Source organism: Balaenoptera ricei, chromosome 14 (genome assembly GCF_028023285.1).
Source record: "Balaenoptera ricei isolate mBalRic1 chromosome 14, mBalRic1.hap2, whole genome shotgun sequence".
Lineage (NCBI taxonomy): Eukaryota > Metazoa > Chordata > Mammalia > Artiodactyla > Balaenopteridae > Balaenoptera > Balaenoptera ricei.
Window position 1 is genome coordinate 29,308,972 of NC_082652.1, and position 27,291 is coordinate 29,336,262.

At 50.4% G+C, this 27,291-nt stretch overlaps 2 protein-coding genes across 5 annotated transcripts in view; one reads left to right on the forward strand and one right to left on the reverse strand.

Annotated features, from left to right (window-relative positions):
- Positions 1-14,872, forward strand: part of AFG3L2 (AFG3 like matrix AAA peptidase subunit 2) — a 27,340-nt gene extending 12,468 nt beyond the window's left edge. For all 3 annotated transcript variants that reach the window (XM_059894548.1, XM_059894549.1, XM_059894550.1), the window contains 11 exons: positions 44-168; positions 1,903-2,176; positions 3,461-3,598; positions 4,122-4,275; positions 5,232-5,339; positions 5,435-5,560; positions 6,230-6,340; positions 8,655-8,770; positions 10,153-10,353; positions 11,959-12,153; positions 14,235-14,872. In XM_059894548.1, coding sequence (XP_059750531.1) covers positions 44-168; positions 1,903-2,176; positions 3,461-3,598; positions 4,122-4,275; positions 5,232-5,339; positions 5,435-5,560; positions 6,230-6,340; positions 8,655-8,770; positions 10,153-10,353; positions 11,959-12,153; positions 14,235-14,474 — 1,788 coding nt within the window. In that variant the 3' untranslated portion in view covers positions 14,475-14,872. The remainder of the gene's footprint in view (positions 1-43; positions 169-1,902; positions 2,177-3,460; positions 3,599-4,121; positions 4,276-5,231; positions 5,340-5,434; positions 5,561-6,229; positions 6,341-8,654; positions 8,771-10,152; positions 10,354-11,958; positions 12,154-14,234) is intronic.
- Positions 13,792-26,768, reverse strand: TUBB6 (tubulin beta 6 class V). Of its 2 annotated transcripts, XR_009497291.1 has the most exons (5): positions 26,628-26,768; positions 26,232-26,340; positions 24,597-24,707; positions 17,191-18,307; positions 13,792-14,246 (listed from the first exon to the last, which is right to left on the reverse strand). XR_009497291.1 is itself a non-coding variant. In XM_059894551.1 (4 exons), exons 1-4 carry the CDS (start codon positions 26,682-26,684, stop codon positions 17,244-17,246), a joined length of 1,341 nt encoding a protein of 446 aa, XP_059750534.1. In that variant the 5' UTR covers positions 26,685-26,768; the 3' UTR covers positions 16,826-17,243. The 2 variants fall into 2 exon arrangements, 1 of the variants encoding a protein (XP_059750534.1); XM_059894551.1 differs by lacking the exon at positions 13,792-14,246 and having other exon boundaries at positions 16,826-18,307.
- Between the last annotated feature and the right edge of the window lie 523 nt (positions 26,769-27,291).

The window sequence follows — 27,291 nt, forward strand, 5'->3', positions numbered from 1 at the left end:
TCCCCTAACAAAATTAGGATATTTTGTTTTTCTGTCCTTACAGCAATATGTCTGGTTCAATATTGGCAGTGTGGACACCTTTGAGCGGAATCTGGAAACTTTACAGCAGGAATTGGGCATAGAAGGGGAGAATCGGGTCCCTGTGGTCTACATTGCTGAGAGTGACGGGTAAGAAGCGTGTCTGTGAACACCGGAGGCTGCCTGTGCCCCTGGGCTCACTGTGTGTTCTGTCACCAGGGGGCATCGCATCACACTTTATATTCTCAACTGGCCTCTCAGTTTGGCCAGAGTTCTTTTCAACCATTAGTAACTTACTAGTTTGCTGGAGACTGGTTGATTTTCTACATGTTAATATTTATCTTGATTAAGCAGTGGTTTGGGGTTAATGTCCAATGCTCCGTTCTTGAGTAGGATTTTAGCATAAAGAGCCCGTTTGTGTTAAAGAGTGGCATTCCCACCTTTTAACTATCCTTTACATTTGTATTTCACAGAGTTTCCAGGATTTTTAAGTAATGCTTCTTCCTCTCTGGTCAGAGCTGCTTCTTCACTTAAAGGTTATTTGTCTTTAGAAAGGCTACTTCAGGTCTGAGTCTTTCAGGAACAGCTTGTTGATTTCAGGAGTTGCTTGTCTTTGGGTTTATTTGGGAATACATGGCCTTTGAGTGCTCACCCATGGACGCCCTGGTAGATCTCCTGGTGGTGACCCCATTTGCATTAAATGCAGAACGCATACCTTGATTTAGTTACCAGTTTGAGAGTGAAAAAGTAGAAATAAAGCTTAATTTTTTTGTACATGTAAGAGAGCAGAGAAAGGGGTAGCTAGCATGTTATTGAGCTGATGGTCTTACTCGGCTTCAGGGAGTCTCTTGAGTCTTGGTGTATGTAGATCTGCAATCTACCTGCAGTATTATTAATAGATCCAGCTAGCTGCCGAGATTATTTCACACGTGATGCAATATATCCCTTGGTCCCCGAAGTTATCATATAATTACTTAACTTTGTCGGCTGGTCCTGAAACATTACACAAAGTTTTGTTGCACCATTCCTTAAACCTTTATTGTCAGTGTGTTTATTTTTTTTCTCCAGAAATAAACCAAAGGTAAATTGTTCATGGTTTAAATGCTATAGCAGCATTTAAAATTTTATAATAGATGAAAAATTAGAAAGCTAATCCTGGTTTTATTCTTGTTTTGTTTTGTTTTTTACATAAACCATGTATCAGGTTTTGACCTAAATTTCTTAGGGTAAGTTAAACTAAATTGCATTCTGTTACCCAGTATAAGTATATGTCTGTGCCCGTGGTTGTGTGGAAATTGACTTTATTAAGACAAACAGAAAGCAAAAGGCTGTAGGTCATCCCTGAGCCGCTCCCCCCAGGGCAGGCACGGGTTGGAGGGCACCCCTGCCCCTGGGTCTCTGAGCCTGCACGAGCCGCCCAGAGACAGCTTTCACCACTGTTGCCTTCGCAAGGATTGAATATTTGGAAGACATCTCTTCAGAATAAGTTGATGCATTCCAATAAGAGAACTGGAATTTCTACCCAGGCTAACGCCAGAATCATGTTAAAATTGTTAAATGAGCAATTTGAACGAAATATCTTTGAAATTTTGATGTAGTGATAGTAAATCACAGGTCTGTCCTGTGCATAAATGGTGGTTCTTGAGGTAGGAATAAAGCACCACTGGACAGCGTACGTGTTAGGAACAGGTTTTTCTTTGGTCTTTCTGAGATTCTCCTTCAGTGATACTGACACACTAAGAGTCTCCTTGTGCCTCAGATGTACCCGGATAGCCCGGTGTTGCACAGGCAGAAACCGTGCGCAGTTACGGGGTGGCGGGTCCCTCACAGGGCAGCCGAGCCAGGGCCGCCCGCCTGAGCGCTGCGCTGTCGTGTGGCCCCCAGCTCCTTCCTGCTGAGCATGCTGCCCACCGTGCTCATCATCACCTTCCTGCTCTACACCATCCGGAGGGGGCCGGCCGGCATCGGCCGCACGGGCCGGGGCATGGGCGGACTCTTCAGTGTCGGAGAAACCACTGCCAAGGTCCTAAAGGACGAGATAGATGTGAAGTTCAAAGATGTGGCGGGCTGCGAGGAGGCCAAGCTAGAGATAATGGAATTTGTGAATTTCCTGAAAAACCCAAAGCAGTACCAAGACCTAGGAGCAAAAATCCCAAAGGTAAAATGAACTTTCAGAAGACGGTTTTCAGCTCATTAACCCAAAAATCTTCTGAAGTATTTCTTGATCTCTGAAGTTACAATTTTATGAAGTTTGATTACTTATAAAGTAGCTCTTTTTCTCTCCTTCCTCCATCTTAACTTACTAGTCTCCGTTTAACTTGCGCGTCTCTTCAGGTCAGCTGTCCTGCGTGGATGTGTCTTCTTGCAGGTAGCGTGCGTTCCCGAGAAACTGTGTGTCCTCTCCCCTTGGTTTGCTGCCTTCTCCCTCCAGGGCCACTTAGACACCCCCCTCTCAGCAGCCCCGAGCACATTGCCTCTGCTGTGACCTCGCTGTCCCTCGCTCAGCACCATGAGCAGGCCTGGCCTGGAACTCAGGTTCGTGGCCCAGGACTCCATGGAGGACAGACCTCCCCCCGCCCACTGCATGCCACGGGTAGCCTTGCCCATCTTTGTGTCCCCAGGGCCAGGCTCAGGCGTTAAGTAAATGAAGAGAAAATGTTTAACTAATTCTTTTTAAAACCCGTTAATAAAGTTTACTTTAAAGGAGTCCTTTGTAAAGGGAATCATCATTTCCTTGATTTCATGTCCTGCCTGCCTCCATGGATAAAAAGTCACATTTTATAGTTCTGTAATTTGCTATACTTGCATACCTGTTCACATCATATTTAGGCATCTCCACGACTTAAGTAATTACAGTGTTTGAGCAAACATAGTATTCTTTTTAAGTTCATCATTGGTTATTAGATTTTTACTTCATTTGTGAAATTTTACAGGAAAGAAAATAAGCAAAATGTAAGTGGGAAGTGTGATATTTGTGTCTCCTTGAATTATTGCAGTAAACCTCAGGCGGTTTATTAGTAGATTCCCAGCTTAAGTCACCCTTTATATACTGTTAGGTCTAAAAAGAAACACTAAAAGTCTTAAAAAGTAAGAGAAGTATTTCAAATTTCACATTCTTACCAAGTTTTTTAAAACAGTATAGTCTCTAATAGTCTTTTCCTTTCTCTTCTCACTAATATAATTACTTTCTCTATGTTTCTCTAATATAATTTCTAATATATTTCTCTATATTTCTCATATAATTTTCTTTCTCTTCTTACTAATATAATGTTACTAATATTCTTACTAATATAATTACTATCATTGTTCACATGTTTAAGAAATATTTAGTGTATATCACTAAAATTTGTAGACAGATTTATACCTTGGAATTATTTATGGATATGCAATTTATTTTTCTGAAATTCTGGTCAAATATACTTTCTCTTTTTTGTATCTGAAGGGTGCCATTCTCACCGGTCCTCCAGGCACTGGGAAGACACTGCTGGCGAAGGCCACAGCCGGAGAAGCCAACGTCCCTTTCATCACCGTTAGTGGATCTGAGTTCTTGGAGATGTTTGTCGGTGTGGGTCCAGCTAGAGTAAGTCTCACCTCACACTGTATTAACTCAGCAGGTCAGAAGGTGGGCGCAGGGCCCCCACTGCCGTGGTCTGAGGGCGGGGCGACAGCTGGCTGGGCTCGGGAGGGTCATGCCTCTGCTGTGTGTACACGTCGCTGGGTGTTTGAGTAAGTGTCTGCTGTTACTGCCTGCCTCGGGCGTGAAGGGGGCCCGGGGTGGTTGGACTTATAAACTGAATACAAACTTTACAACTCTACCTGTTACCTTTTAGTAGGACAAAGATATGTAGCGTCAGTTTGTTGGTGTTCGTGCTTCTTACATAACAATAACTGATGAGCTTTTAGAAATAATATTTGCTCACCTTACATAAGTTTCCCACCGTTTGCCATGTGACTTCTTTGCTGCTTGTAACTTTTTAAATTTGTACTGTACAGTGTGTGACACAGGATGGCCTTCCTGGGGGACAGGAAGCTTGATGTCTGTGTTTTATTGGGAGGATAACACTCACTTGTCAAGTGACTCCAGTGCTTACATTTTCATCCAGGTCCGTGACTTATTTGCCCTCGCTCGGAAGAATGCCCCTTGCATCCTCTTCATCGATGAAATAGATGCTGTGGGAAGGAAGAGAGGAAGGGGCAACTTCGGGGGGCAGAGTGAGCAGGAGAATACCCTCAACCAGCTGCTGGTGGAAATGGATGGTGAATATTCAAGTCTTTTGTGTTTTGAACTGCGCTAATTGTTCTTCATGTTTCTAAAATGAGAGTCCTGTGCTGATACAGAGAGCAAAGAGGCTTTGCTAAAATAAACAGCCCTATCGAAAGGCTCTTTTATTCCAGTACAGGTAATAGCAAAATAGTCTTGCCTGGCAGCCTGCCGTAACTTAATATTGGTGTTAAGATGGCATTTGTACCTGGTGCCAAATAAGAGAAAAACTGGTGAAATGCTTCACTAAAGAATCATAATCTCATTCTCAAACCATTTATGATTCTGAAGGATCAGGAAAACCCATGCGTTAGCAAGTGCGAATTTGGCAGATTTTGAGCGGGTCTGCGTTCCTGGGCCGGGCATGGGAGCCAGACTGAGAAGGTGGGACTGATCCTCGGCTCTGCGGACCCCCGTGCACAGCAGAGCCCACCCTGGAGGAACGGGCCAGGCTCCTTCAGCGCCAGGGTCCTGGGGGTGACGGCTCTGTGGCCACGGCATTGCCGTTTGAGAAATGGCCAGTCAGACGAGCAGGCTGAGTCTGCAGAAGAGGTTGGAGGTGGGGTGGTGCCTGCCTTCAGATATGCAGTGAGTGGTCCCTGTGGCCCAGGGAGTTCAGACACTTCCTTTGCAAATTTAACCTTACTGATTTTTTAAAACTTGGTAAAGTTGACAACGTAATCTACGTTTCTAGTTACATAAATTAAAATCTTTGGTAATTTGTCTTTAGTAGTTGATCCTTAAATCTTTAAGTCTTATACTATATATGACTTAATCATTAAGGACAAGATGAATAGTAAGAAAAATCATTAAGTTTGTGACTTAAAAAATCACTAGATAATAAATAGAAAACTAAAGTGGTGTGTCTCGTGCTCATACGTTCTGGACAGGCACGCTGTCACCTTCTTCCTCACGGCGTTTAACAATGGTGATGCCTTTGTTCTATTTCCAGGCTTTAACACAACGACGAACGTGGTCATTTTGGCGGGCACCAACCGACCAGATATCCTGGACCCCGCGCTGATGAGGCCAGGGCGCTTCGACAGGCAGATCTTTATCGGTGAGATGGTTTTCCCTGGATTCAGGCCAGTTCTTGTGAGGAGGGGTACAACTGTTTCACTATGGTTTTTTTTTCCTTAAAAATAATTTTTCAAGGACCGCCGGACATAAAAGGAAGAGCCTCTATTTTCAAAGTTCACCTCCGACCACTGAAACTGGACAGCACCCTGGAAAAGGAGAAGCTGGCAAGAAGACTCGCATCCTTGACCCCAGGGTTTTCAGGTAGGTGAGCACGACCTGCTGTTGTGTCTACAGGATGTGACCCTTCCTTTCTTGTTCCCTCTCTCCCTTCTTCCGAACTTAACATGAAATAGAAGGGACCATCTATCTACAGCCTGAGAAGGTTATATACACGGGCACAGGCACCTTCAATGTCCCAGGGGCCTGACTTTTTAATATTTTTTGTTGAGCACATACATTGTGTTATGGCCTATTTGTGTCCCTATATACTTTCTCTGTAAAGGTAATTTACAGAGACCTAAGGATCTAGAAAGCTGTTGGCAAGCTTCTCATGTTTAACTTTCGTTGTTTAACTGAATGCATTAGGTCATTTTAATGCCTATGTATTTCATTATATTTCAGCAGATTGCCCAATATCCACTTAAGTCACTTTCCCAACAGAGATGGTGGAACTAAGTTGATGGGCATTTTAAAGCGCTGTCTTAGTTTGCTGTCATTGCACAGTCTCTAAAGGTGGAGGGCTGCCTGTGGGCATCTGTCTGCTGCTGATACTTGCAGCGCGCAATTCAGGGGCCAGATTGTGCCAGGCAGGACTGAGCGCTACAGCCTGCTGCTGGTGGACGGTTGGCCCGGGTTCCCTTCTTCACAATGTGTGACCAGTGAGCTCAGGTGTATTTGGTGGGTGAGCCGTTGTTTGTGTCCCTTTCACAGGAGCCGATGTTGCCAACGTCTGCAATGAAGCTGCTTTGATCGCTGCGAGACACCTTTCAGATTCCATAAATCAGAAACACTTCGAACAAGCAATTGAACGAGTAATTGGCGGTAAGGCATCTGGTGGGACCCACGACCAAGGGCGGATGGCGTGAGTTTGAGGCCGGGGTGTGTATCTGCCCAGGCCTGGGGCTTGCCGGCACCCTGTCGGATGGGTCTGAGACGCCACCCTCATGCTGCACGGGCGGCAAGCAGGGAGGTGTCCTCCCCTGAACTATAGCATCATAGCAATCTAGTTTTTCTAAAACACTCACAACCTCTCTGTTTCCAAAAATTTCATCGCATGAGTTAAATGTGCTCTAAGCTAGATATAGGTGATGGATGAACAGCTGTAACAACCGTTTGACTGGGAAATGCTCACCTGTCACGCAGGGTTGGCCAGTAATGTGTTTTCCTTGCTTTCTAGAGAGCTTATAGTTAACACCGTTAAAAAGATAACTAGCAGTTGGAGAACTTGGACGTTCAGAGGAGGGCACGGTACTGCAGCCAGGCAGGCTCCGCAGAAGAGCGGGGTTTAAACTGGGCTCAGGAGGAGGAGGGGATGTGGTGTGAACGCGGGTGAGCAGAGGAGCAGGTCATGGCCTGTGCCTCAGGGAGGGAGGTGAGTTGCTCAGACTCCAGTTCCCGTGGGAAGGAAGACAAAGTGGAGAGAGGTGTTGAAGCCTAGATTTTAGCAAGCCTTGAGTGTTAAGAGCTTTTTTAATGTTGTTTTGTGGCCAGTATTGTACTAACACGAGTTTTCCTGAGCCACTGAGTAACGGGATAGTCAGTGATAGTTCAGGAAGATGCATCTTTGAAGAAGAGGCGCGTCTGGAGGCAGAGCCCCTACTGGTCCTTAACGTGCGGTAGCGGACGTGAGCGTGGGAGCCCCATGGCCACAGGTGGGAAGGGCGTCCTCGGGGCCGCTGGTTTGGCGGGAAGTGAGCCGGGGCGGGATGTCCCCGTGGGGTCCTGCGCACGGCCGTGGTTCCCGTGGTGCGGGGTGGGTGAGGGCACGGGCCACGCAGCCGACAGCCGAGGGGGAAACGGCTGTCAGCAGTTTCCGAAGCTTGTTTTGTGCCACAGGCCTGGCAGGCTCATTAGCAGGTGAGACAAGGAGTAGGTGCCACTGCAGGGGGGCCGGGAGGGGCCGGGCGTTGGTTGGTGGGGGGAGTTGTAGCGGGGCCGAGTGAGTGACTGGACCGTTTGAGATTAGTTAGGGAAAAGAAAAAGTCTAAAATGACAGAGTTGTGAGTGGAGTTAAAATACCTCACTGTAAACACAGGAGAAGACTCTTTGTGTTCTTTTAGGTCAGGGGGAAGCGGGGGAGGGGGGCGTGTTTAGTAGGAAAGTGAGTTTGTGAAAGAGGCCAGGGCGGCGGGTGGGGCAGAGCCCTTGCCCTGAGGGGCACGGGCGTCACGCTCAGCCGCTAGGGCCAGCACGCGCCTTGTGACGGGATCGCGAGCGGAGGAGAGGAAATCCTGTGACAAGCTGGGGGTTCTTGTGTTTTGGGGGCATGAGAACTGCGTGTCTGTGTCTGGAGCACAGGGCTGTCCACCTGCCCTCTCCCCACCCACTGGCGGCTCTGCGGCGTGTGCTTGTCCTGGGCTGAGTCCTCGGGAACACAGTTTGCCCTCTTTTCTTTTTCAATCTCCCAGACTCCTTAACGTGTTACCAGTTGAGAAATTCTCAGATGAGTACCTGGAACACGAGAAAGCTGGTGTCACGTGTGAGCTTTGTATCAGTACAGACTACAGCCCAGAGGTGCGGGCGAGCTCCGCGTCCGCCTCCATCCAGGCTGGAGCGGGGGTCCTTCAGTTCTGGCAACACGTGGGCCGGCTCGGGGGCACCTTCTCAGGGCTGCTCTGCGGCTGCACTGCTGGGGGTGCGGGGCTGCTGCCTCGGTCTGTGGCCCTGAGCAGGCATCCCAGGCCCTCTCACGGGCCTGGCTCTCCTCCCACCCTCGTGTGCCCGCCACCTCGGCCGGGTCCTTGTCTCCCCCTACTTGGTGATTCCCAATGCCTAGACTAGGCAGTGAGCTCTTTCCAGATGTCTTCGTTTTCTGTGAATTTTATGTGTCAAATTGACCCTAGTGCTGAATTTTACTTTGCATTTCTGTTTATTTCTCAAAACAAGATATGTGACTCGAGTGGGAGAGCAGGAGAAAGTGGGCCTGGGGTGGGGTAGTGAATGCGTTTTGCGGTGGTTGTATATTTTGAAGTTGATGCTTTGCTTCGTTCTGCCCCTGATTGGGAATCTTCCATGGTCACAGGCAGCTTGGTCTCTGAGTCACGATTTAGATGAGACACTGTGTGGTATCGTGTAAATCTCCTTTGATGTCGGTGTCACTAAAGCAGTGGGTTTTGTTTTCTGTTCTGCATGTCAGGCTTAGAGAAAAAAACTCAGGTTCTGCAGCCCGAGGAGAAGAAGACGGTGGCATACCACGAGGCTGGCCACGCAGTTGCCGGCTGGTATCTGGAGCACGCAGACCCCCTCCTGAAGGTGAGGCAGTTGGCGTGGAACAGACGGTGGCCATACGGGGCCACGTGGCAGGAACATCTGCTGATGGTGTTGGGGTGAAGGGGTCACACAGATGAGTTATAAAGTTTGGAAAGAAAAGTGTGCAGAAGCTGGAGGGGTTCACTCTGGAAAAGCAGTTGCTACTGTGGGTCAGGCTTGGGCGTCTGGGGCTCTCTTGCCCAGAGGGTTTCCCTGACTCCACAGAGAAAATGAAGGGCAAGCCACACACCTTGGAAATACTTGCAGTACGTGTATATGACAGAGGACGGACGTGTACCTGGAATACATAAAGGACTCTTAAAATTCAGTGGTAGGGAAACAAGCAACCCTGTAAAATAATAGGCAAGATATATGCGCATGTACTTCCCAAGAGAAGGAATAGGAATGGGCGCCAGGCACGTGAAGATACTGGATGCCCTAAGTCACCGGGAGGTGTGGGTGGAACCCTGCCGAAGCTCCACGTGTCCCGAGGTCAGTCCAGTTGGCCCCCATGCCTGCGGACGGGCACCTGACCCGGGGCAGCCACTGTGGAAACCAGTTAGGCAGTTTCTCGTAAAGGTGACAAATGCTTCCAATACAACCAAACGGTCCCACTCCTGTGTGTTTACCCAAGAGAAATAAAAACATGTCCATGGAATACTTTTACTGCTTCATCTGTAATAGCAATAAACCGGAAAGAGCCCCCAAAGTCCCTCAAGAAGGAGTGGATGTTTGGTGTGTTTTTACCCAGTGATTGCTCTGCGGCAGTGGAGCCGAGTGCACTGTTAACAGAGCCGGCAGTGGGGGTGGGTCTCGGGGACAGTGACACAGACCAGATGCGGTGAAGTCCATACTGTATGAGGCCATTTACTGCAGTTCTAGAAATTGCAACTCATCTGTGGGGGCGGGGGAGGGGACTTCGGGGAGAAGAGGAAGATGTTTTGTATCTTGGTTGTGGGAGAGGCTGTTTGTCGGAACTCACTGAACTGTAACCTGTAACTGGGCGCATTGATTGTAAAAATTAAAGGAATCTACTCAATTGCAACAAGAGGACTAGAAAACGAAGGCTGCTGGCCCCTCTGTCTGCCTTCTGGAAAGCGGGGTAGGCGGGGCCAGCGGTCAAGTCTGGAGGGGTCGCCACTCAGCAGCAGCCCTGTTGTCAGGACTGAACACTTCCAGTTGAGCTTTATAAGAGACAAGAAATACTTTATAGACCTCTCGGGTGAGGTTACCCTAAGAGAAAATGCTCTCCTGGACGGGCCTTCCCACCCAGCTCCTCAAGCCGAGTCTGTGGTGCTTTCCTCGCCAGTGAGTCTCCCTGTGGCTCCACATCAGCCTCCAGTGGCCGCCTCCGTCCTCAGCGCGCCGTGTGTTCTCCTCCTCAGGTGTCCATCATCCCTCGGGGCAAAGGGCTGGGCTACGCGCAGTACTTACCCAAGGAGCAGTACCTCTACACCAAAGAGCAGCTCCTGGACAGGATGTGCATGACTCTGGGCGGCCGCGTGTCAGAGGAGATCTTCTTCGGGAGAATCACAACCGGTGCTCAGGACGACTTGCGAAAAGTGACTCAGAGTGCGTATGCTCAGGTGAGTGTGGGCGGGGTCATCTTGCATCCTCACCTGCACCAACGGCTCTGGAACAGCACTGCTGTTTGACTGGTCTAGGCTTTCCAGGCAAGGGTTACTTCTTAAGAGAAATCCATTTTAAAACGATCAAAACTTAGGAAAAGAAACCCTTGTTTTGAGAGTTCGGTTTTTCAAGTTTATTACTAAGAGTGTATAAAGCACATCAGTAGAGTTTACGTTCAGTTACAAGCCTATGGGATCCCGCATGGACTCCCCGGTGCCTGTCCCTTCTGGTCCTTTCTGCTGGGAGCAGCCATTCCCCTGTTTCCTTTAAGTTTATCCCGGCCGCCTCCATCCCCAGACAAGGTCATTTTGCTGTCGTGGAACTTGATGTCAGTGACTTTCTTTGGGAACTCCTTTTATTCATATGTCAGCTCTTCTGGGCCTGTTACTTTCCCATACCTTTCATTTTTCTTGGGACTTCCCTGGTGGTCCAGTGGTTAAGACTCCAAGCTTCCAATGCAGGGGACGTGGGTTATATCCCTGGTCAGGGAACTAAGATCGCTTGTGCCGCGCAGCACTGCCAAAAAAAACCCAAAAAAACCAATAATTTTTCTTAGGGCATTTGTTTGTTGGGGTTGTTTGCTCTTGTGTTCTTTCTAGTTTAATCTCCATTTAAAAAAATAATTGTAATGTTTTCTTTTTTTATTTCCTGCGTTCTAGCACCTCATCTAAATTTTCTGATTCTGACTTAATATTATTCTTTCTTATTTTCCTTCACCTTCCTGATTTCGGTTAGCCTTTTCTGAAGTTGTGGGTTACAGTTTTCATCTGTTTTATGGACGTCTCTCCATCCCACTTCCCTTATCTGTGTAGACATTATTCTCCTTACTTTCTTCTCATAACAACTTTGTAAGGGATTTTTCTGTTGCCCACTTTTACATGAAGTTTGTTTTCCTGATCTCTTAGGAAGGAGGTGGATTAAGACAGTTTTTCTAGTTTTACGGTTTTAGAGTTTCCTTTCCTGCTGTTTTCATAAACTTTTAAAAAACGTGACTTCCTACTTTCTGATCTGTTCCTGCTCCCGTCTTTTATCTGCACCTTCTCTTTTCTGGTCAGTTTGGATTTTATTTCCACAGCTTCTTAATGTGGGGTTTTTGTGTGGTTAGTTAGTGTGGGGGTCTCATGGGGTACAGGCCGGGCCCCATGGACTCAGGGAGAATGCAGACGCCCCTTACAGGTTCCTGGAGCCCGGGCGACGCGGGAGGAGCCTCTGGGTGGCCTGGGTGGTTCCTCCCGTCTGTCGGATGCTCCTTGCCTGTCCTCACCTCCCCTCGTGCAGAGCGATTTCAAGCAGGTCTCGTCACCGTTGGGGTTTGTCCCTGCCCGTTTGCCACCTGCCTTGTAGATGTTGCCTGTGGGTCTCTGGTCTTGTCCTACCAACCTCCATCTATGCAGAACACCCTGGTCTACTTGGCCGACTCAAGGCCGCCGTGTCGTTGTTGCGGGTTAACGAGTAGTACTGCAGTGAGGTGTGTGGATTTCATGTCAGTGGATTTGCTGCCATTTTATAAAAACCTGTGAGCAGAAATGGATGCCCACCACTAGTCACGCATTCTTTTTCAGATTGTTCAGTTCGGCATGAATGAAAAGGTCGGGCAAATCTCCTTTGACCTCCCCCGTCAGGGGGACATGGTGTTGGAAAAGCCTTACAGCGAAGCCACGGCCAGACTGATAGATGACGAAGTACGAATACTTATCAACGATGCTTACAAGAGGACAGTCGCTCTTCTCACAGAAAAGAAAGCAGATGTGGAGAAGGTGGGTGCTGGGTGCACCAATGATTCTCTGCACGGTTTTGCAGAAAGAGTTGAGACTGATGGCTTGACTGGTTGGTTGGTTTGTAGACGCCGACATCCCCTGTGCCTGTTAATCCCAGGCTCCTTCCTCCATCCTGATGCTGTGTCTGCTGTCTCTGTGGGGCTGGGGGGATGTGGGAGGAGCAGCAGCGGGCACGATCCCGGCTGCTGGTTCTTAGGAATGTGAGCGCGGGATTAACGAAGTCTGTTCACAACACCAGACACACAGTTGAACCTGCACTCACCCACCAAGTGCTTCCAGATGCAGAGCCCGGTGGCCTGATCAGGATTGACCACTGCTCTTCACCTCCAGAGTAAAGAGGTAGTGGAACGGCAAATGAAAGAATTAGCCAAACTAGATATGTAGGACCTTTGCTTAATTATGACCTTCCGTGAACAAACATTCTTTGTATCTTCCGTTGTTGTGCCTCATTTGATAGCACTTTCAAAAGGGAGGGAGCCTTTCTAATTCAGTCGATTTCTTGCATCCAGTAAACTCTTAATTATTCAGAATCCGTGCAACCAAACGGAGAATTTTGTTTTTTAAATATTCCACACTCTCATGACAAAAGCACAGGTGAAAAGTCTTCTATAAAGGATTGATAGAGAAAAAAGCTATTCTAAGATGATGCTGTCCGATTGGCAGATCTTCAGAGAAGCCCACTGTGAGCTGTGCCCGGCAGAGCCCGAGGTGCCTTTTCACAGAGCATGGGGTAGGTGGGAGGGGGCCTGCAGCAGGGGCTCCGAGGGGAGAGGGTAGAGGGCAGAGAAGGCTGACATCCACCCTGACAGCTCATCAGGCTACAGAGTGAACATGGGGAGGAGAGGAGGACTCGCTGTGTGGGGCCCTAGTGAGCGAGGAGGGGGTGCAGAGGGCAGGACAGGGTGTCTGGGGCCTCCAGAGCTCTGCGGGAAACACAGCTCTGGAGCTAGAGGCACCCTTCATGGAGATCTCATCCGGCCCCTGTGTTTTATAGTCAGGAGTACTGAAAGAATCCGGAGTGGAAATGCTTAAAAACTCATCATTTAAAGGAGAGAGCGGCGGGGATTTCCCTGGTGGGCCAGTGGTTAAGACTCCGCGCTCCCATTGCAGGGGGCCTGGGTTTGATCCCTGATCGGGGAACTAGATCTCGCATGCCGCAACTAAGAGTCCGCACATTACAACTAAGACCCGGCGCAGCCAAAATAAATTAATTAAAAAAAATAAATCTTTAAAAAAAAAAATACCAAAACTTAAAAAAAATAAAGGAGAGTGGCAGCAGGGTGCCACCTCCAGGGGGACAGTCAGAGGCCAGTGCAGAGGCAGCCGTGGGTGTGTTTTAACTTCCTGAGATGGTGCCGTGGTGGCAGCAGAAGTAGAAAGGCAGTGGTAACAGTGAGCGGGTCTAACGTGACCCTGTTCCCTGTCCTCCTGACACCGTCCCTCACCTCCCCACTCGTAGCTGGCAGGGGTCCCTTTTTCTGTGGCCGTGTGTCATGTCAGTCTTGTGGTTCAGCCACACAGAGACCAGAACTTCGAGATGCATATTTTCACGTTAATCTCCTGCTTCGTATTGTGTCTCTGCCTCATTTGTCTTTATTTTTGTCAACCACCTTTTAAAATTTCCCTGTTTCCACCCTTTCCCCCACCCCCACCCTCAGTCACTTGCATCACTCTCACACTTCCTTGCAGTATTTCTTTCTGCTCCGTAAGCCAGAGGGAGCTCCTCCCCTCTTTGGAAGCAGGTGGGGCCCAGGGACACTGCGTCTGGCTCTCCTCCCCAAGGATGTCTTTCTGCGGCATCAGGGACAGAGCTCCCCCACTAAGTCCAGGGCACAGTCACGGGCCACGTGGATGCACCACACTGTGCAGCTGCGCCCTTCGTGGGGACACGTGTTTTTCCAGGATTTTTGCACATCTTATTCTAAAGTGACATGACCGTGAATATCTCTTTTCAGTGGTCCTAAACCGTTTTTTGGAAGGGGGTTGACTGTAAATAGGAGGTGATGAGATTGGAGAGACGTTGCTGGGTGACTGTTTAACCGCAGGTGTTCGCATTGCAGGTTGCTCTGCTCCTGTTAGAGAAAGAAGTGTTAGACAAGAACGACATGGTGGAACTCCTGGGCCCCAGACCGTTTGCGGAAAAGTCTACGTATGAGGAATTTGTGGAAGGCACCGGCAGCCTGGACGAGGACACCTCGCTGCCTGAGGGCCTGAAGGACTGGAACAGGGAGCGGGAGGGCTCAGAGGAGCCCTCGGGCGAGAAGGCCGCCAGCCAGGTCCAGGGCGCTGGCCCCGCGTAGCCCGAGCTGCACCTTCAGAGCCGCGCTCGGCCTCACGACACAGTGGGAAGTGGGGTGCTTCGTCCACGGCCTCGGAAGTCACCCGGGTTGTGGGGGAGGGCACGTGCCCCAGCCTCGGGCTCTCCCGGTCTCTGTCCCCATCGGGTGGGGGCCCTCTCACTGTCACCTGCTCTTCACTCCCGCCTCCCTTCAGAGTCTCCCTCTGTGATGGGCTATGAAATTAGGAATATTTTCATTTGATTTAATATTTTAAAGATGGAATCCGGGTCACAAGTTGCTGTTTTGTGATGGAATGGTTTTCTACAGAGAGCTGTAACATTTAAAAATATGAATGTATTGTGTAAATACGGCTTTATGTCAAAAATAAAGTGTAAACACTGCACTTTTTTCCTCCTGAACATACAGTGTCGCTGATTATGCTTGGGCTACTTCTTCTCAGAAAACGTAACGGGAAGGGATTGAATGAGGTCACCGTTAAGGGTCTCAGGTTTGCGGTTCTCTTCAGCTCCCACGAGATGCTCAGGAAGTCTAGATTTGTTCATCCTGGAGGATGAACTCAGGGTGTGAAGTGTGTTGGCCCGAGTGAGTCAGTGAGCCCATGACGGCACATCCTCACTCAGCCAACAACGACCGGGCCTTGGTCCCATGTGTGGGTCTGCAGCGGATGTATAACCACCGCTGGACTGCGGGCTGGCAGGCTGGACTGCCACGGGGCTGGGAAGCCCTGCGCCCTCCGCGAGGTCACTGTTGCTGTTAGAAGGGAGTGATGTGCTGCTGTGGTTCCAGAAAAGCCAGAGTCCACAGTGCCGCAGACCTAGGTCAGAGCTCACCAGAAGGTGGCCCGAAGAAGATGTAGGTCTTCAAATGCCATTATCTGGACTTGGAGGCACCACACATTTCTGCATTTTTAATACTTTTTAGCTGTCTCCTTTAGTGTTATTCCAACTTGCTTGTGTGTTCTTGATGCAGATGTGTTGTGGGACGTGACTTGTCAGGCTTCAGGCACAGAATCGGCTGGCGTCCTGGAGGAGCACTGGACCGATGGGGTGGCAGGTGGCCCAGGTGGCCCCCGCCCCCCTGCCCATCCTGGGACCACTCTTCCACACTCCAGCTCGCCAGGCCACAGAAGCACTAACGGCATCACAGCATCCCGGGAGCTGGGGCTGCAGGGGTACCAATCACAGCCTCCCTTCCCTTCCTCACGGGGTGCTCTGGGCGCTTGTTGAGTAAGGCTGTTACGTGAGGAGGACAGCCCTGCAGGGAGGGGGCCAGCGTGCGCCGCCCCTGCTGAGCCTCCTGGGTGGTGCCAGTCGTGAGTCAGGCCTGATGGCGCTCGGGTGGTGACCCACATCTCCCCTGCGCTGTATGAGGTCCTGCATGGCTGGCGGCCAGTGGGGCCCAGAGTGGCCGCTGTGGCCTCGGTGCGGCACCCGCGCAGCATGAGTGTGTCGGGGCCTGACTCGGGTTTGGCCTCCAGCAGGCGCTCAAGGCCCATCAGACCTAGTGAGGGTCCAGCGTAGATGGGGGCGGTGAGAGATTTTCACCGTAGTTTCACAAAATGGTTAGATTTTTGCAAAAACGGGATCTCACCTCGGTTCAAGCCATGTTGCATGTTTTGTGGGTCATTTTGTCCAAGGCGCAGCGGACACAGAATTACAGAGGACCACCATGGGGCAGGGGCTCAGCTCAGCAGTTCCTCAGGGACCCATGAGGGGTGGGGAGGCTGGGCAGGGGGTCCAGCACTAGCATTAAAATGCTTCCACCCGCAGTGACACGCTCGTGTTCCCTGGGCTGAAGCAGCTGGGCTCACAGTGCCCTCCAGGGGGAAGAAGCCAGAACCTGGGAAGCGAGCCCGCTCGCCCCGTGGAGGCTGAGCCTAAAAGGCGTCTTAGGGAGCAGACACCGTGAGGTGGGGGGGCGGGGGATCCTGTGCCCTGTGCAGGGCCTGCCTGCTGGCCCTGCACCCCAGCAGGAAGCACAGCAGCTCCCAGAGCCGCCAGCCGGCACCCCACCCACCTTGAGCTTGTGTGTCCCCAGCTTTGGCTGGAAGCCTGAGGGTCATTTTCTGTGGCTCCTCCAAATCTCAGCCAGGTTGTTAGGGGAGGCTGGGCGGACTAGCCTAGGGCTGGACGCAGGAAAGATTCGTGGGGGTGTAAGTGCTGGGGACGTACAAACGGGGACAAGGGCTTTTATTTGGGGGTGTGCTGCTTTCCATAGGAGCCACCAATTAAAGAATCTCAGGGCTGCCCGAGAGCCTCCAACGGAAGTGAAGCCCCTCCCTGCGTGGAGTGGGCTGTCAGGGCTGCACCCCAGGAAGGGGCGGGTGCTGTCGGGGAAGCAGAGGCGGGAGAGACAGGGACACTTAGGGTTTATTGTGACCAGGTTGTTCCCGAGTTCAGAGCTGCACGTCCAGTACGAGGCAGCACCTTGTGGCTCCAGGTGTCATCACAGGATGAAACACACCGTTTCTAACCCCCTAATTCCCAGACATGGTTGAACACTTAAGAGAAGGTGAGGTTTATTTATTTAGCCCTTTATTTATGGCCCATGAGTTCTTTCAAGTCCTCTCTGGTCTGATGTTTGGGTAGGGATGCCAGTCCCCGCTCTTCTGATGTCCTTCATCCCGGATGACGGACAGGACAGTCTCGCTGCCTCTGCGAGGGGCCCGTCCCCACACACTCAGACCAGGGCTCCCCTTGGCGGCCGGGAGACTCACCAGGATTGGAGGAAGGACCTCTGAGCCGCGGCGTCCAAGGCAGGGACGCGCCTCTATTCGTTGACCTCCTCCTCGTCGTCCTCAAAAGCTTCCTCGCCCTCGTCGGCTGTGGCGTCCTGGTACTGCTGGTACTCAGACACCAGGTCGTTCATGTTGCTTTCGGCCTCAGTGAACTCCATCTCGTCCATGCCCTCACCCGTGAACCAGTGCAGGAAGGCCTTGCGCCGGAACATGGCTGAGAACTGCTCCGAGATGCGCTTGAACAGCTCCTGGATGGCCGTGCTGTTGCCGATGAAGGTGGCGGCCATCTTCAGGCCGCGCGGCGGGATGTCGCACACGGCCACCTTCACGTTGTTGGGGATCCACTCCACGAAGTAGCTGCTGTTCTTGTTCTGGATGGCCAGCATCTGCTCATCCACCTCCTTCATGGACATGGGGCCCCGGAACACGGCGGCCACGGTCAGGTAGCGGCCGTGGCGGGGGTCACAGGCCGCCATCATATTCTTGGCATCGAACATCTGCTGGGTGAGCTCGGGCACCGTCAGCGCCCGGTACTGCTGGCTGCCACGGGCGGTGAGCGGGGCAAAGCCGGGCATGAAGAAGTGCAGGCGCGGGAAGGGCACCATGTTCACGGCCAGCTTGCGCAAGTCAGCGTTGAGCTGGCCGGGGAAGCGCAGGGAGGTGGTGACCCCGCTCATGGTGGCCGACACCAGGTGGTTGAGGTCCCCGTAGGTGGGCGTGGTCAGTTTCAGGGTGCGGAAGCAGATGTCGTACAGGGCCTCGTTGTCGATGCAGTAGGTCTCGTCCGTGTTCTCCACCAGCTGGTGCACGGAGAGGGTGGCGTTGTAGGGCTCCACCACCGTGTCCGACACCTTGGGCGAGGGCATCACGCTGAAGGTGTTCATGATGCGGTCGGGGTACTCCTCGCGGATCTTGCTGATGAGGAGAGTGCCCATCCCAGAACCGGTGCCGCCGCCCAGCGAGTGGGTCAGCTGGAAGCCCTGCAGGCAGTCGCAGTGCTCGCACTCCTTCCGCACCACATCCAGGACCGAGTCCACCAGCTCGGCGCCCTCCGTGTAGTGGCCTTTGGCCCAGTTGTTCCCGGCACCAGTCTGTCCTGGAGTCAAGCAAGAGAGGGGACACGTTTCAGACAGGGCTATGGGGCGGGGGGAGCTGCGAGGGGCCGTTAGTACGTTTAAAATGTGTTAGGAAACGATTAGATAATAGAGCGAGGGGTGGGCCCCGGTCCCCCAGCACTGCAGGAGCGCGGGAGGGCAGGCAGCTGCTTCAGACAAGGGAAATCCACCAGTTTTAAGATGTACGCGTGTTCTGACCTGGTAATTCCATTCTTGTTTTTAAGTAGATAATTCTCCCACAAGGTAAAAGACAGAGGACAGAAAGTATACATTAAAAAACAAATTGCTTTCCCCTCTCCTTTGGGCTCTCTGAATCTTGTACTATGCACAAATACTTTCTTTTCGAAACAGTAATACTTTCTCACGTTAACGGGGCTCCTCGTTCATCATCCAGAATTACGGTTGCAAAAGTTTCTGAGCACCCACTATTTTGCACCTGTAATTAAACACGCAGCACAGGAAGTCATTCCTGCCCTCAAATTGCTTCCAGTCAGTCGTGGTAAGATTAACATATGTGAAAGTCTTTGTATTTTTTCCAAGGAGTTCAAGTAACTAGAAAGAGACCTTCTCATTAGTCTGTTTTGGGGTTTTTGTTTGCTTGTTTTAAGCAACAGTGCATTTTCCCCAACATGCTTATTTCTACTTTACTTTATGGAAAAAATTTTTAATCTGAAAGGTTGGTTGCTCAATTTAAAATCCTAATTTTCAGTTCACTTCGTTATAAAATGGAAGCTCCATCAGCAGACAAAGCATTTTTTCCAAGCTGTATACACAGGCCTGTGTTTGTTTGAATGGATGCACTTGAAAAGATCTGGCAAAGAGGACCGGGAGGAACTTATTTTCATTTTTGCTTTTCTGGACACTGCACATTTCCTGTAATGCAGTGCTCTTCAGACACCACTGCTCTGTAGCCCTGAAAATATTTAAAAACTACATACCCCAACATTAAGCTGACATCTAACGTCTTCATAAATTCAAATAGTTGCAAATGATATTTTAATTTCCGAGGTACTATAAATACTCCCTTTTGAAAACAAACATGTTACATCATTCTATTAAATGTATCCCGCAGAGTCCATGTAAAGATCAGGAATAGGGACTTCCCTGGCGGTCCAGTGGTTAGGGCTTGGCAGATTCACTGCCATAGCCAGGGTTTGATCCCTGGTCGGGGAACTAAGATCCCACAAGCTGCGTAGCATGGCCAAAAAAAAAAAAAAAAAAAAAAAACAGGAATAAATCCTAAGTTGAAATTGAATTTTTTAAAAAAATTCCTATGATCACAAGGTGTTTAAAATGTCAATAACTGTATTCTTTTCAATTAGTTCATTTATCCAAGTGTGAACATCAGATATTGCCAGAATGAGACAAGGTTTGGCATCCTTTTTTTTCTTTTTTTTTTGGCCGCACCACACCACATGTAGGATCTTCCCTGACCGGGGACCGAACCCGTGCCCACTGCAGTGGAAGTGTAGTCTTAACCACTGGACCACCAGGGAAGTACTTGGCATCCATTTTATTCCTTTTTCTTTGTTTTTACATATATAAATACTGAGAAGTCTTGTTCACATAAATATGTAAGTGGAATCAATTGTATTCTAACAATGTCATTGAATTATTTGATCTTCAGAGTAAATGCCAAAAATCAAATAGTGATCTATCATCACAGTGTATTTTTAGGGACTTCCCTGGCTATCCCACATGCCACGTGGCATGGCCAAAAAGAAAAAAAAAGTATTTTTAATCATCTTTCAGCCCAAAACTCAATTTTGTGGAAAGCAGAATTGGAAACACCTGACTTGCATCAATCACACTTTCCTTCTGTTGGTCCAAAAGGCTTTGCACCAAGACTTACCTAATGCTCTTTCATTGAAAGACTCTTTGTGTGGTCCAGTATACTTAGAAAGGGTTGGAAAATTTGAAATCTTAATTCCAACACAACTTTGCAAATATGGTTTTTAACGAAATGTTTTAAATATATTTTTGTCAAAATTTTTAGGTTGCAGATTTAGCTTATTCAGGTTGTAAAAACTACTGGCCACGTAACCTAACTGGCAAAGGCAGCCCTCATTATCAGAGCGATTCTGTAGATTGGACTTACTTTCTGTCAGAAAAACATGACTTTAATTTTCAACTCAAATCAATATGTTAATATGCATTTTAAGGAATATTAGAGAAACCACTGAGAACTGAATTCTAGAGCACACTGTAAGGTAAATTACAAAAAGCAGTAAAATCAAAGTAAATGATGCAGAGATTTAAAGATAAATTAAAAAGACAGGGCTTCCCTGGTGGCGCAGTGGTTGAGAATCTACCTGCCAATGCAGGGGACATGGGTTCGAGCCCTGGTCTGGAAAGATCCCACATGCCGCGGAGCAACTGGGCCCGTGAGCCACAACTACTGAGCCTGCGCGTCTGGAGCCTGTGCTCCGCAACAAGAGAGGCCGCGATAGTGAGAGGCCCGCGCACCGCGATGAAGAGTGGCCCCCGCTCGCGGCAACTAGAGAAAGCCCTCGCACAGAAACGAAGACCCAACACAGCCAAGAATAAATAAATTAATTAATTAATTAAAAAAAAAAAAAGACAAGGCATTGCCATTTCTCATTAACTGGTAATTAGGCAGTGTAAGGTGCGGCTAAAATGGTCAGCTGTTGAGGAAGCAAGGAAGGCTATTTAAAGACATTGTATTTCTTCAGTTTGGGTATATCAAATTTGGTTTTGAAAAGAATCATGTATTATAAAAAATTTAAAAATAAATCCAGCATCCCCCTTATCAAACTTTCCCTACACGTCGAACAAAAGAGACCACGGTGGTCCCACTGCTGAAGGTGGAGCGGGCAGGGGATTCGGCTGCGTCAGGTGGACTCAGAAAGCAAGAGGAGCAGAGGGGCCAAGGCGCTGCTGGCACATGCTGTGCAGACCTCTCCCCCCTTACGCCAAAGACATTCCCTTGATTTCTGTCTACCCCACTGGTGGTAACAATTCACCACCACCCCCGTGCACCGATGGGGGAAACTGAGCTGTGGCAGTGACACAGCCGGGGCTGCCCCTGGAGACCCGCCTAGCACCACAGCAGAAGGAAGGCTCTGGGCACTTGGGGGCGGGGCCTGCTCTCGGACACCCCTGGATTCTGCAGTTACCCCGGGGGGCGGCCTCACACATGGGGAAGGAGTCTTAGCTCAAATGTCTTTGGATCTTGCACAGCATTTATCAGTGCTAAGCCCTGTGGTGTAAAGTGCAAGTCTGTAAAAGAAGAACCACCGAAATTCTGTGATTATTCAGTAAGTTTAAGATGTACTGACTATTAGTGATTCATATCTTATACCAAGGGAATCCCTTCGGAAGCATCTAAAGAAGTCCTACAAATCCATAAGGACAACGACAGCCTTTAGGAAGATGGGCAAAGGATATAAGCACAGATCGCAGGGAGGGAAGTGCAAGTAACAAACCCATGGCATACTCCTCACGAGGGGAATACAAACTAAATAAGGAGATTCTATTACCCTCCATGAAGCTGACAGAGCTCAAAAGCTTGGTAACACCGTGCTGACGGGGGTCTGGGGCAAGGCCCCCCCAACACACACTGGAGCCACTGGGGGCATGAGGAGGACGGGCCTCCACAGGGGGCAAGTCAGCGACAAGGATCCAAGTTGGTCCCATTGACTCAGCGAGTCTACCCAAAACGCGCAGAATGACATGTGGACAGAGATTCACCAGGGAGCAGTTTGTAACAGTGAAAAGGTCAAGAGCTAAATATCTATGAGCAGAGGACTGGTGACGTCAGCGAGGCCATCGAGCCGGGGGCAGAGATGGACAGACTCCAGAGGGGCAGCCTTGAGTCCTGCCACGGCCCCTTGGGGCGTTTCCCGCCCCCAGGAGGTAACTGCATTCTCGCTCACGAACACAGACTCCCTTTACGGTGAAACCTGGCTGGCCGCCTTCTCGTATGAGGCTGGAAAACCATCACATCCTTCCTAGGCCCCCACGACTCTCGCATCTCCCCACCAAGCCAGCACGCGCCGGGCCAGCCTCCCGCCTGGAGCTTGGTGAAGAGCAGATGCACCTTCAGCTGCCCCGAGGGACTAAGAATGATTTCACTAAACAGCGTGGAAACCAATCACCGGAGGGCAGTGGGGACACCGGGCGACAGGCAGCCACAGCCAGTGAAGCCCCTTGGCCTTGACCCTCCCCTCCCTCCAGCTCACATCATCCACTTGGCTTCCTCGGTGTTTACAGCGTGATCAGCCATGAGGTTTTCTCGGCCATCGACAAAAGAAGGAAGCTGGAGGCTTCTGAAAATATTTTGCCACTGTCTCATAGCAACAGGCGTTCCCAGTTAAATATTTGGGGGTCAGGAGTTGAGCATCTTCTGCAATAGAGGTTGGGACATTAACCAGTGGCTCCAAATTGTAGAACACGAAGCTGCAACAGATCCCAGGGGCCTCAGAGCCCACCCTTGGTTCACCTCCAGCTCACACAGGGTGTGGGGTAAAGCTTAGGGCTACGTGCTCCCAGACTCCCCTCCAGCCCTGAATCCGGAAGAGAAAGTTACACGTACAGAGAGGCCTAAGGTCAACCTTCCTGGTGCTTCGCTTTGTCCCACAAAACTCTCTCCCACTAATAGGCATGACTGCTATGCAACGAGCAGTTTGTTAAGAAAAAACTGGGGTTTTCTAAAGCATATTCATGTTTAAAACTCAAATGCAGAGAACTTCCACTTTTAAAATTAGTTACTTCAAGTCAGTGTTTTTTTTTAAACTATTTCAAACTATATCTGAAAATGGAATGACACTGTTTTTTTTAATTCACCAACTCTGAAGGCAATGGGGGTGAACCATCTCCATTCACAGGCAACTCGGCCTCTTTTATTAACTGGAGAATGACTAAAAAACAATTGTTGAGCCTAACAGCACACCACAGTGCGTTCAGACATTCTGGGTCCTCTCCATGCCCCATGGCAAACATGTTATTTTCTTAGTTAAAAATAGTGTCAACTTTTAAAAATTACTATTAAAGCTATTTCATATCAGTACCATCTTCGTTCCCCTAATTTGGTAGAATATCTCTATTAAGGCTGTGAGCACTGCTGTCTGATACAACTTTCTGCAGTGATGGGACTGTTGTATCTTTGCACTGTCCAATACGGTAGCCACTAGCCACACTTGGCTATTGAGCACTGGGTGTGTCGACTACAACTGAGGAAGTAGACTGATTTCATTTAACTTTAATTAAATTTAAATAGCCACACGTAGCTAGTGGCTACCATATTGGATGGTAGGATCTTGAAGCATCTTTGCTTGAGAACAACTATGAAAAGTCTAGTTCAGCAAAAGGTAAAGAATATAAATGTCCCCATTTGTAGACTATAAAAATACTGCTAATTTAGATTTTTTGATGTAATGAAAGGGGCACCAGAGACCTTCGTCCTGGTCTATTTGAAATATCAAAGGTGACAAAAACCCTTGAACAAATTATCAGAAGCTTCGCCTGTCCCATTGCTTGTGTAGGTTGTCATTGTGATGGGGAAGGGGATGACACCAAGAGGACTCATAAACTTCGTGAACATGTACCCAGCTGAAGGTACCTCGCTGTACCTTTATAACAGGTCACTGCCTGATTCTAATACAAGGGAATCAATTCATGTACCAATAAAATCTTCCAAGATTCTGCCTCCTCTTGTACACTTTGAAGTAACCTTGACTCCCAAAACCATGGCTCCAAGGTGAAAGAGGCTGGTCACACTAACAGTGCCACTTCGTTTAATTTTATATAATTTTCTTGAGGAGTTTGCAGAGGAACAGGCGCTGCCATCATTTTCTGGTGGAGGAAGGGGGAAGGAAGATTTGCCCAAATCCGATAAAACTAATAAATTCATATGGCACCAACCTTCAGAAAGAAAGCAGAACAACTGTCTATAGATGATGGAAGAAGAAATATAAACACACTGAAGTTAAAAGATGAGCAACATAAAAACCAAAGACAAATTATTATTATCATATTAGGATAGTCATTTATAAGAGGGAAAAAGAAGTTAATGTCTAAAAATTTTCAAAATCAACTATCACCAGTAAGCATTTCATTTACAGAATCAAAGGTTACTTCTCCCCAAGAGGGTACTTTTCTTAAAGAGGCTGCCTATGATGGGGCTGGGGACTGCTGATTTCCATTCTAAGCTTTTCTACACCACGTGATGTTTTTAATCTTGCACCCAAATTAGCTGGATGTTTAAAAAATAAAAAAGAGGAAGAAGAAAGGAGGAAAGACGGAACCTACCGAAGATGAAGTTGTCAGGCCGGAAGAGTTGCCCGAAAGGCCCAGACCGCACGCTGTCCATGGTGCCCGGCTCCAAGTCCACCAGGGCAGCCCTGGGCACATACTTCTGAGCTGGAAGAGAACAGAGCCCACCCACAAGGGTCAGTCTCTGGTTCCTAAGGCAATGGACTTCCCGGGAGCAAGTCCCACCAGCACAGCCACCTGGGATGTACAGAGCGGGCTTTCTTAGAGTCACAGAACCTCAGCCCTGGGGGAGGGGAGCCCCAGAGTACACAGTCCACCGTGGACTTGTCCGGATGAGGAAGCCAGCCCGGCACAGGGCACAGGAAGTTCCTGGAAAAGGCAGGATGAGAAACGAGGTCTCCCGACCTCCTGCCGCCTGTATTTTCCAGTTCTCACCCGTGGGCAGTTCTACTTTTTAGCTCCACAGAAATTGTACTTGCTACAGCGAGTGGCCGAGCTGCCGGGACACTTTGGCACCTCCCTCCCTCACACACACGTGAACCCACGAGCGAGTCTGAGCACCTGTTCCAGGTGCGTCCACGGCTGTTTCCCGGGAGACTGTCTCATTTATGGACAAGTGTGGCCGTGTGCCATTTCATCTGTAAGCACACGCTCACACCAACTGGGCAAGAAACTGTCCCCATGAGGGTGGGGTCACTAGGACTGCATTGGGAACTGCTCTACAACCCGTCCTGCTACGCACACACCCAGGCTGAAGAAAGAATGTCACCAGGCTAGGCCTGAGGGTGACCAGCAAGTGCCATGTATATTGCCCTCTTCTCAGTTCCATCCAGGAATCTCACCATCCATGTCCTGCTGTTCCAGACCTTTTTAAAACCCAGTAATTTATGTGTCCTGTTCTTCCCAGCTCTCGTGTGGACAAGCAGCAGTAACTCCAAAGACAGAGCGTGCTTATCTCTGGGGCCGGGGACACATGTGTATGGAAGGGCAGCTCCTGTCACTTCCTGGGTGTTCCTTCAATGTCTTAGTTTTGTGTTGTCTTGTGAAGGGCATGTATCACTTTTATAATAAACGTTGTTACAAAAATAAAGTATAATGTAACCACCATATAGATGTAGCTACCCAGGACAGGGGTGATACTATTCTCAAACTTGGATAAACCACAACCTGGAATTTTTACTAAACTCCACCAGACAATGACCCTCTCTGTCTGTAGTTGCAGCTTCCAGGGGATGTAAAGTCTTTTTGGAGGTCTGCAAAGGGCCAGAAAAATCATTTGAGGGAGTGTTTTTCAAAGCTTTAACCAAAAACCTTCATTAAGAAATAAAAATTTTAAAGATAAAATAAATTTTAATAAGAGCCGGACATGACCCACTAAGCTGATTTCACAGCAGCAACGGGTCCGCTTCAAGAGCTCAGACCCGCCAGGGAGGACGAGATGCTGTTTGAAATCAACCGACGTCGGATTTCCCGCCCCAGCGGGAGCGAGGGAGGAGTCGGGCGTCCCGCTACATCTGGGAGGATTTTTCCAGAGTGAACCACCCACGCGCCGGGCGGCCCCGCGGGTTGGGGAGGGGGAGCATGGCCGGGGTCCCACAGGGCGATGACGGGGTCCCAGAGAGGGATGGCCGGGGATCGGGGGGAAGGGCGGGGTCGCGCCGCGCCACTCACACGATGACTCATTGTAGTAGACGTTGATCCTCTCCAGTTGGAGCGTCGAGTCACCCACGTAGCCTCCAGCAGGGTCGATGCCATGTTCGTCGCTGATCACTTCCCAAAACTTGCAAAGGGCGGGGCGAAGGACAGACGGTCAGCCCTGGGCCCTGGCACCCACGGCTCCCCTAGGGCCGGCCCGGCGGGCGGGCGGCGCGCGGGGAGCGGCCGCACAATTCCAGGCGCGCCTGAGCTGCCAGCGGGCGCTCCGGGGCCGCGGGGACGGGGAGCGGGGCCGGGTCCCGCGGTGACGTTCCCCTCGGCCGCACCGGTCCTCCCGCGCTGCCCCGGCCCGAGGGATTAGGGAGGGGCGGGCCGCCCACCCGCAGGGAGCCCGGCCCGGCCCGCGCCCACCTTGGTGCCGATCTGGTTCCCGCACTGGCCCGCTTGGATGTGCACGATCTCCCTCATGGCGCGAGCTCGGCGCTCGCTGCTCGGACAGCGCGGCGACTGCGGGCCCAGCCGCTCCGCGCCCTGGACTCGGCGCCAGCCGCCCCTCCCCGACCCTCCCCCAGCCGCCCTGGCCAATGGCCGGGCCCTCCCCCCCCTGGCCGCGCCCCCTCCACCCCCGCCACCCGTGCGCCCTCCCCCATCTCCCTGGGCCAGGCCGGGTCTTCCCAGCTCCCGCCTCACACCCGCTCGCCCCCTCGCCCCCGCGGTCCTTGCGCCTTCCCCCTGCCCCCACCCCGGGCCCCCAGCGGTCGGTGCGCCTCCCTCCGCTCCTCCCCGCGGCCTGCGCGCCCTGGGCTCCCCACCCAGGGGCCGTTCTTCCCGGGCTGCCTCGACCCTGCGCGGTCCCAGAAGGGAGAACAGACCCGGGACAGTGGAGGGACCCCTGCTGGGGGGCCGGGCCGGGGAAGAGCCGGTCCTTGGGGCGCCCACCCGAGTGGGTCGGGGCGGAGACGCAGCGGGCGGTGGGCGGACGGGAAGGACAAGCTCGACCCCCACCCCTTCGCTGCCCCGCGCGGAGGGAAACCGGAGACCCCTCGCGGGTTCCCGGACCGCGGGCCTAGGGGTG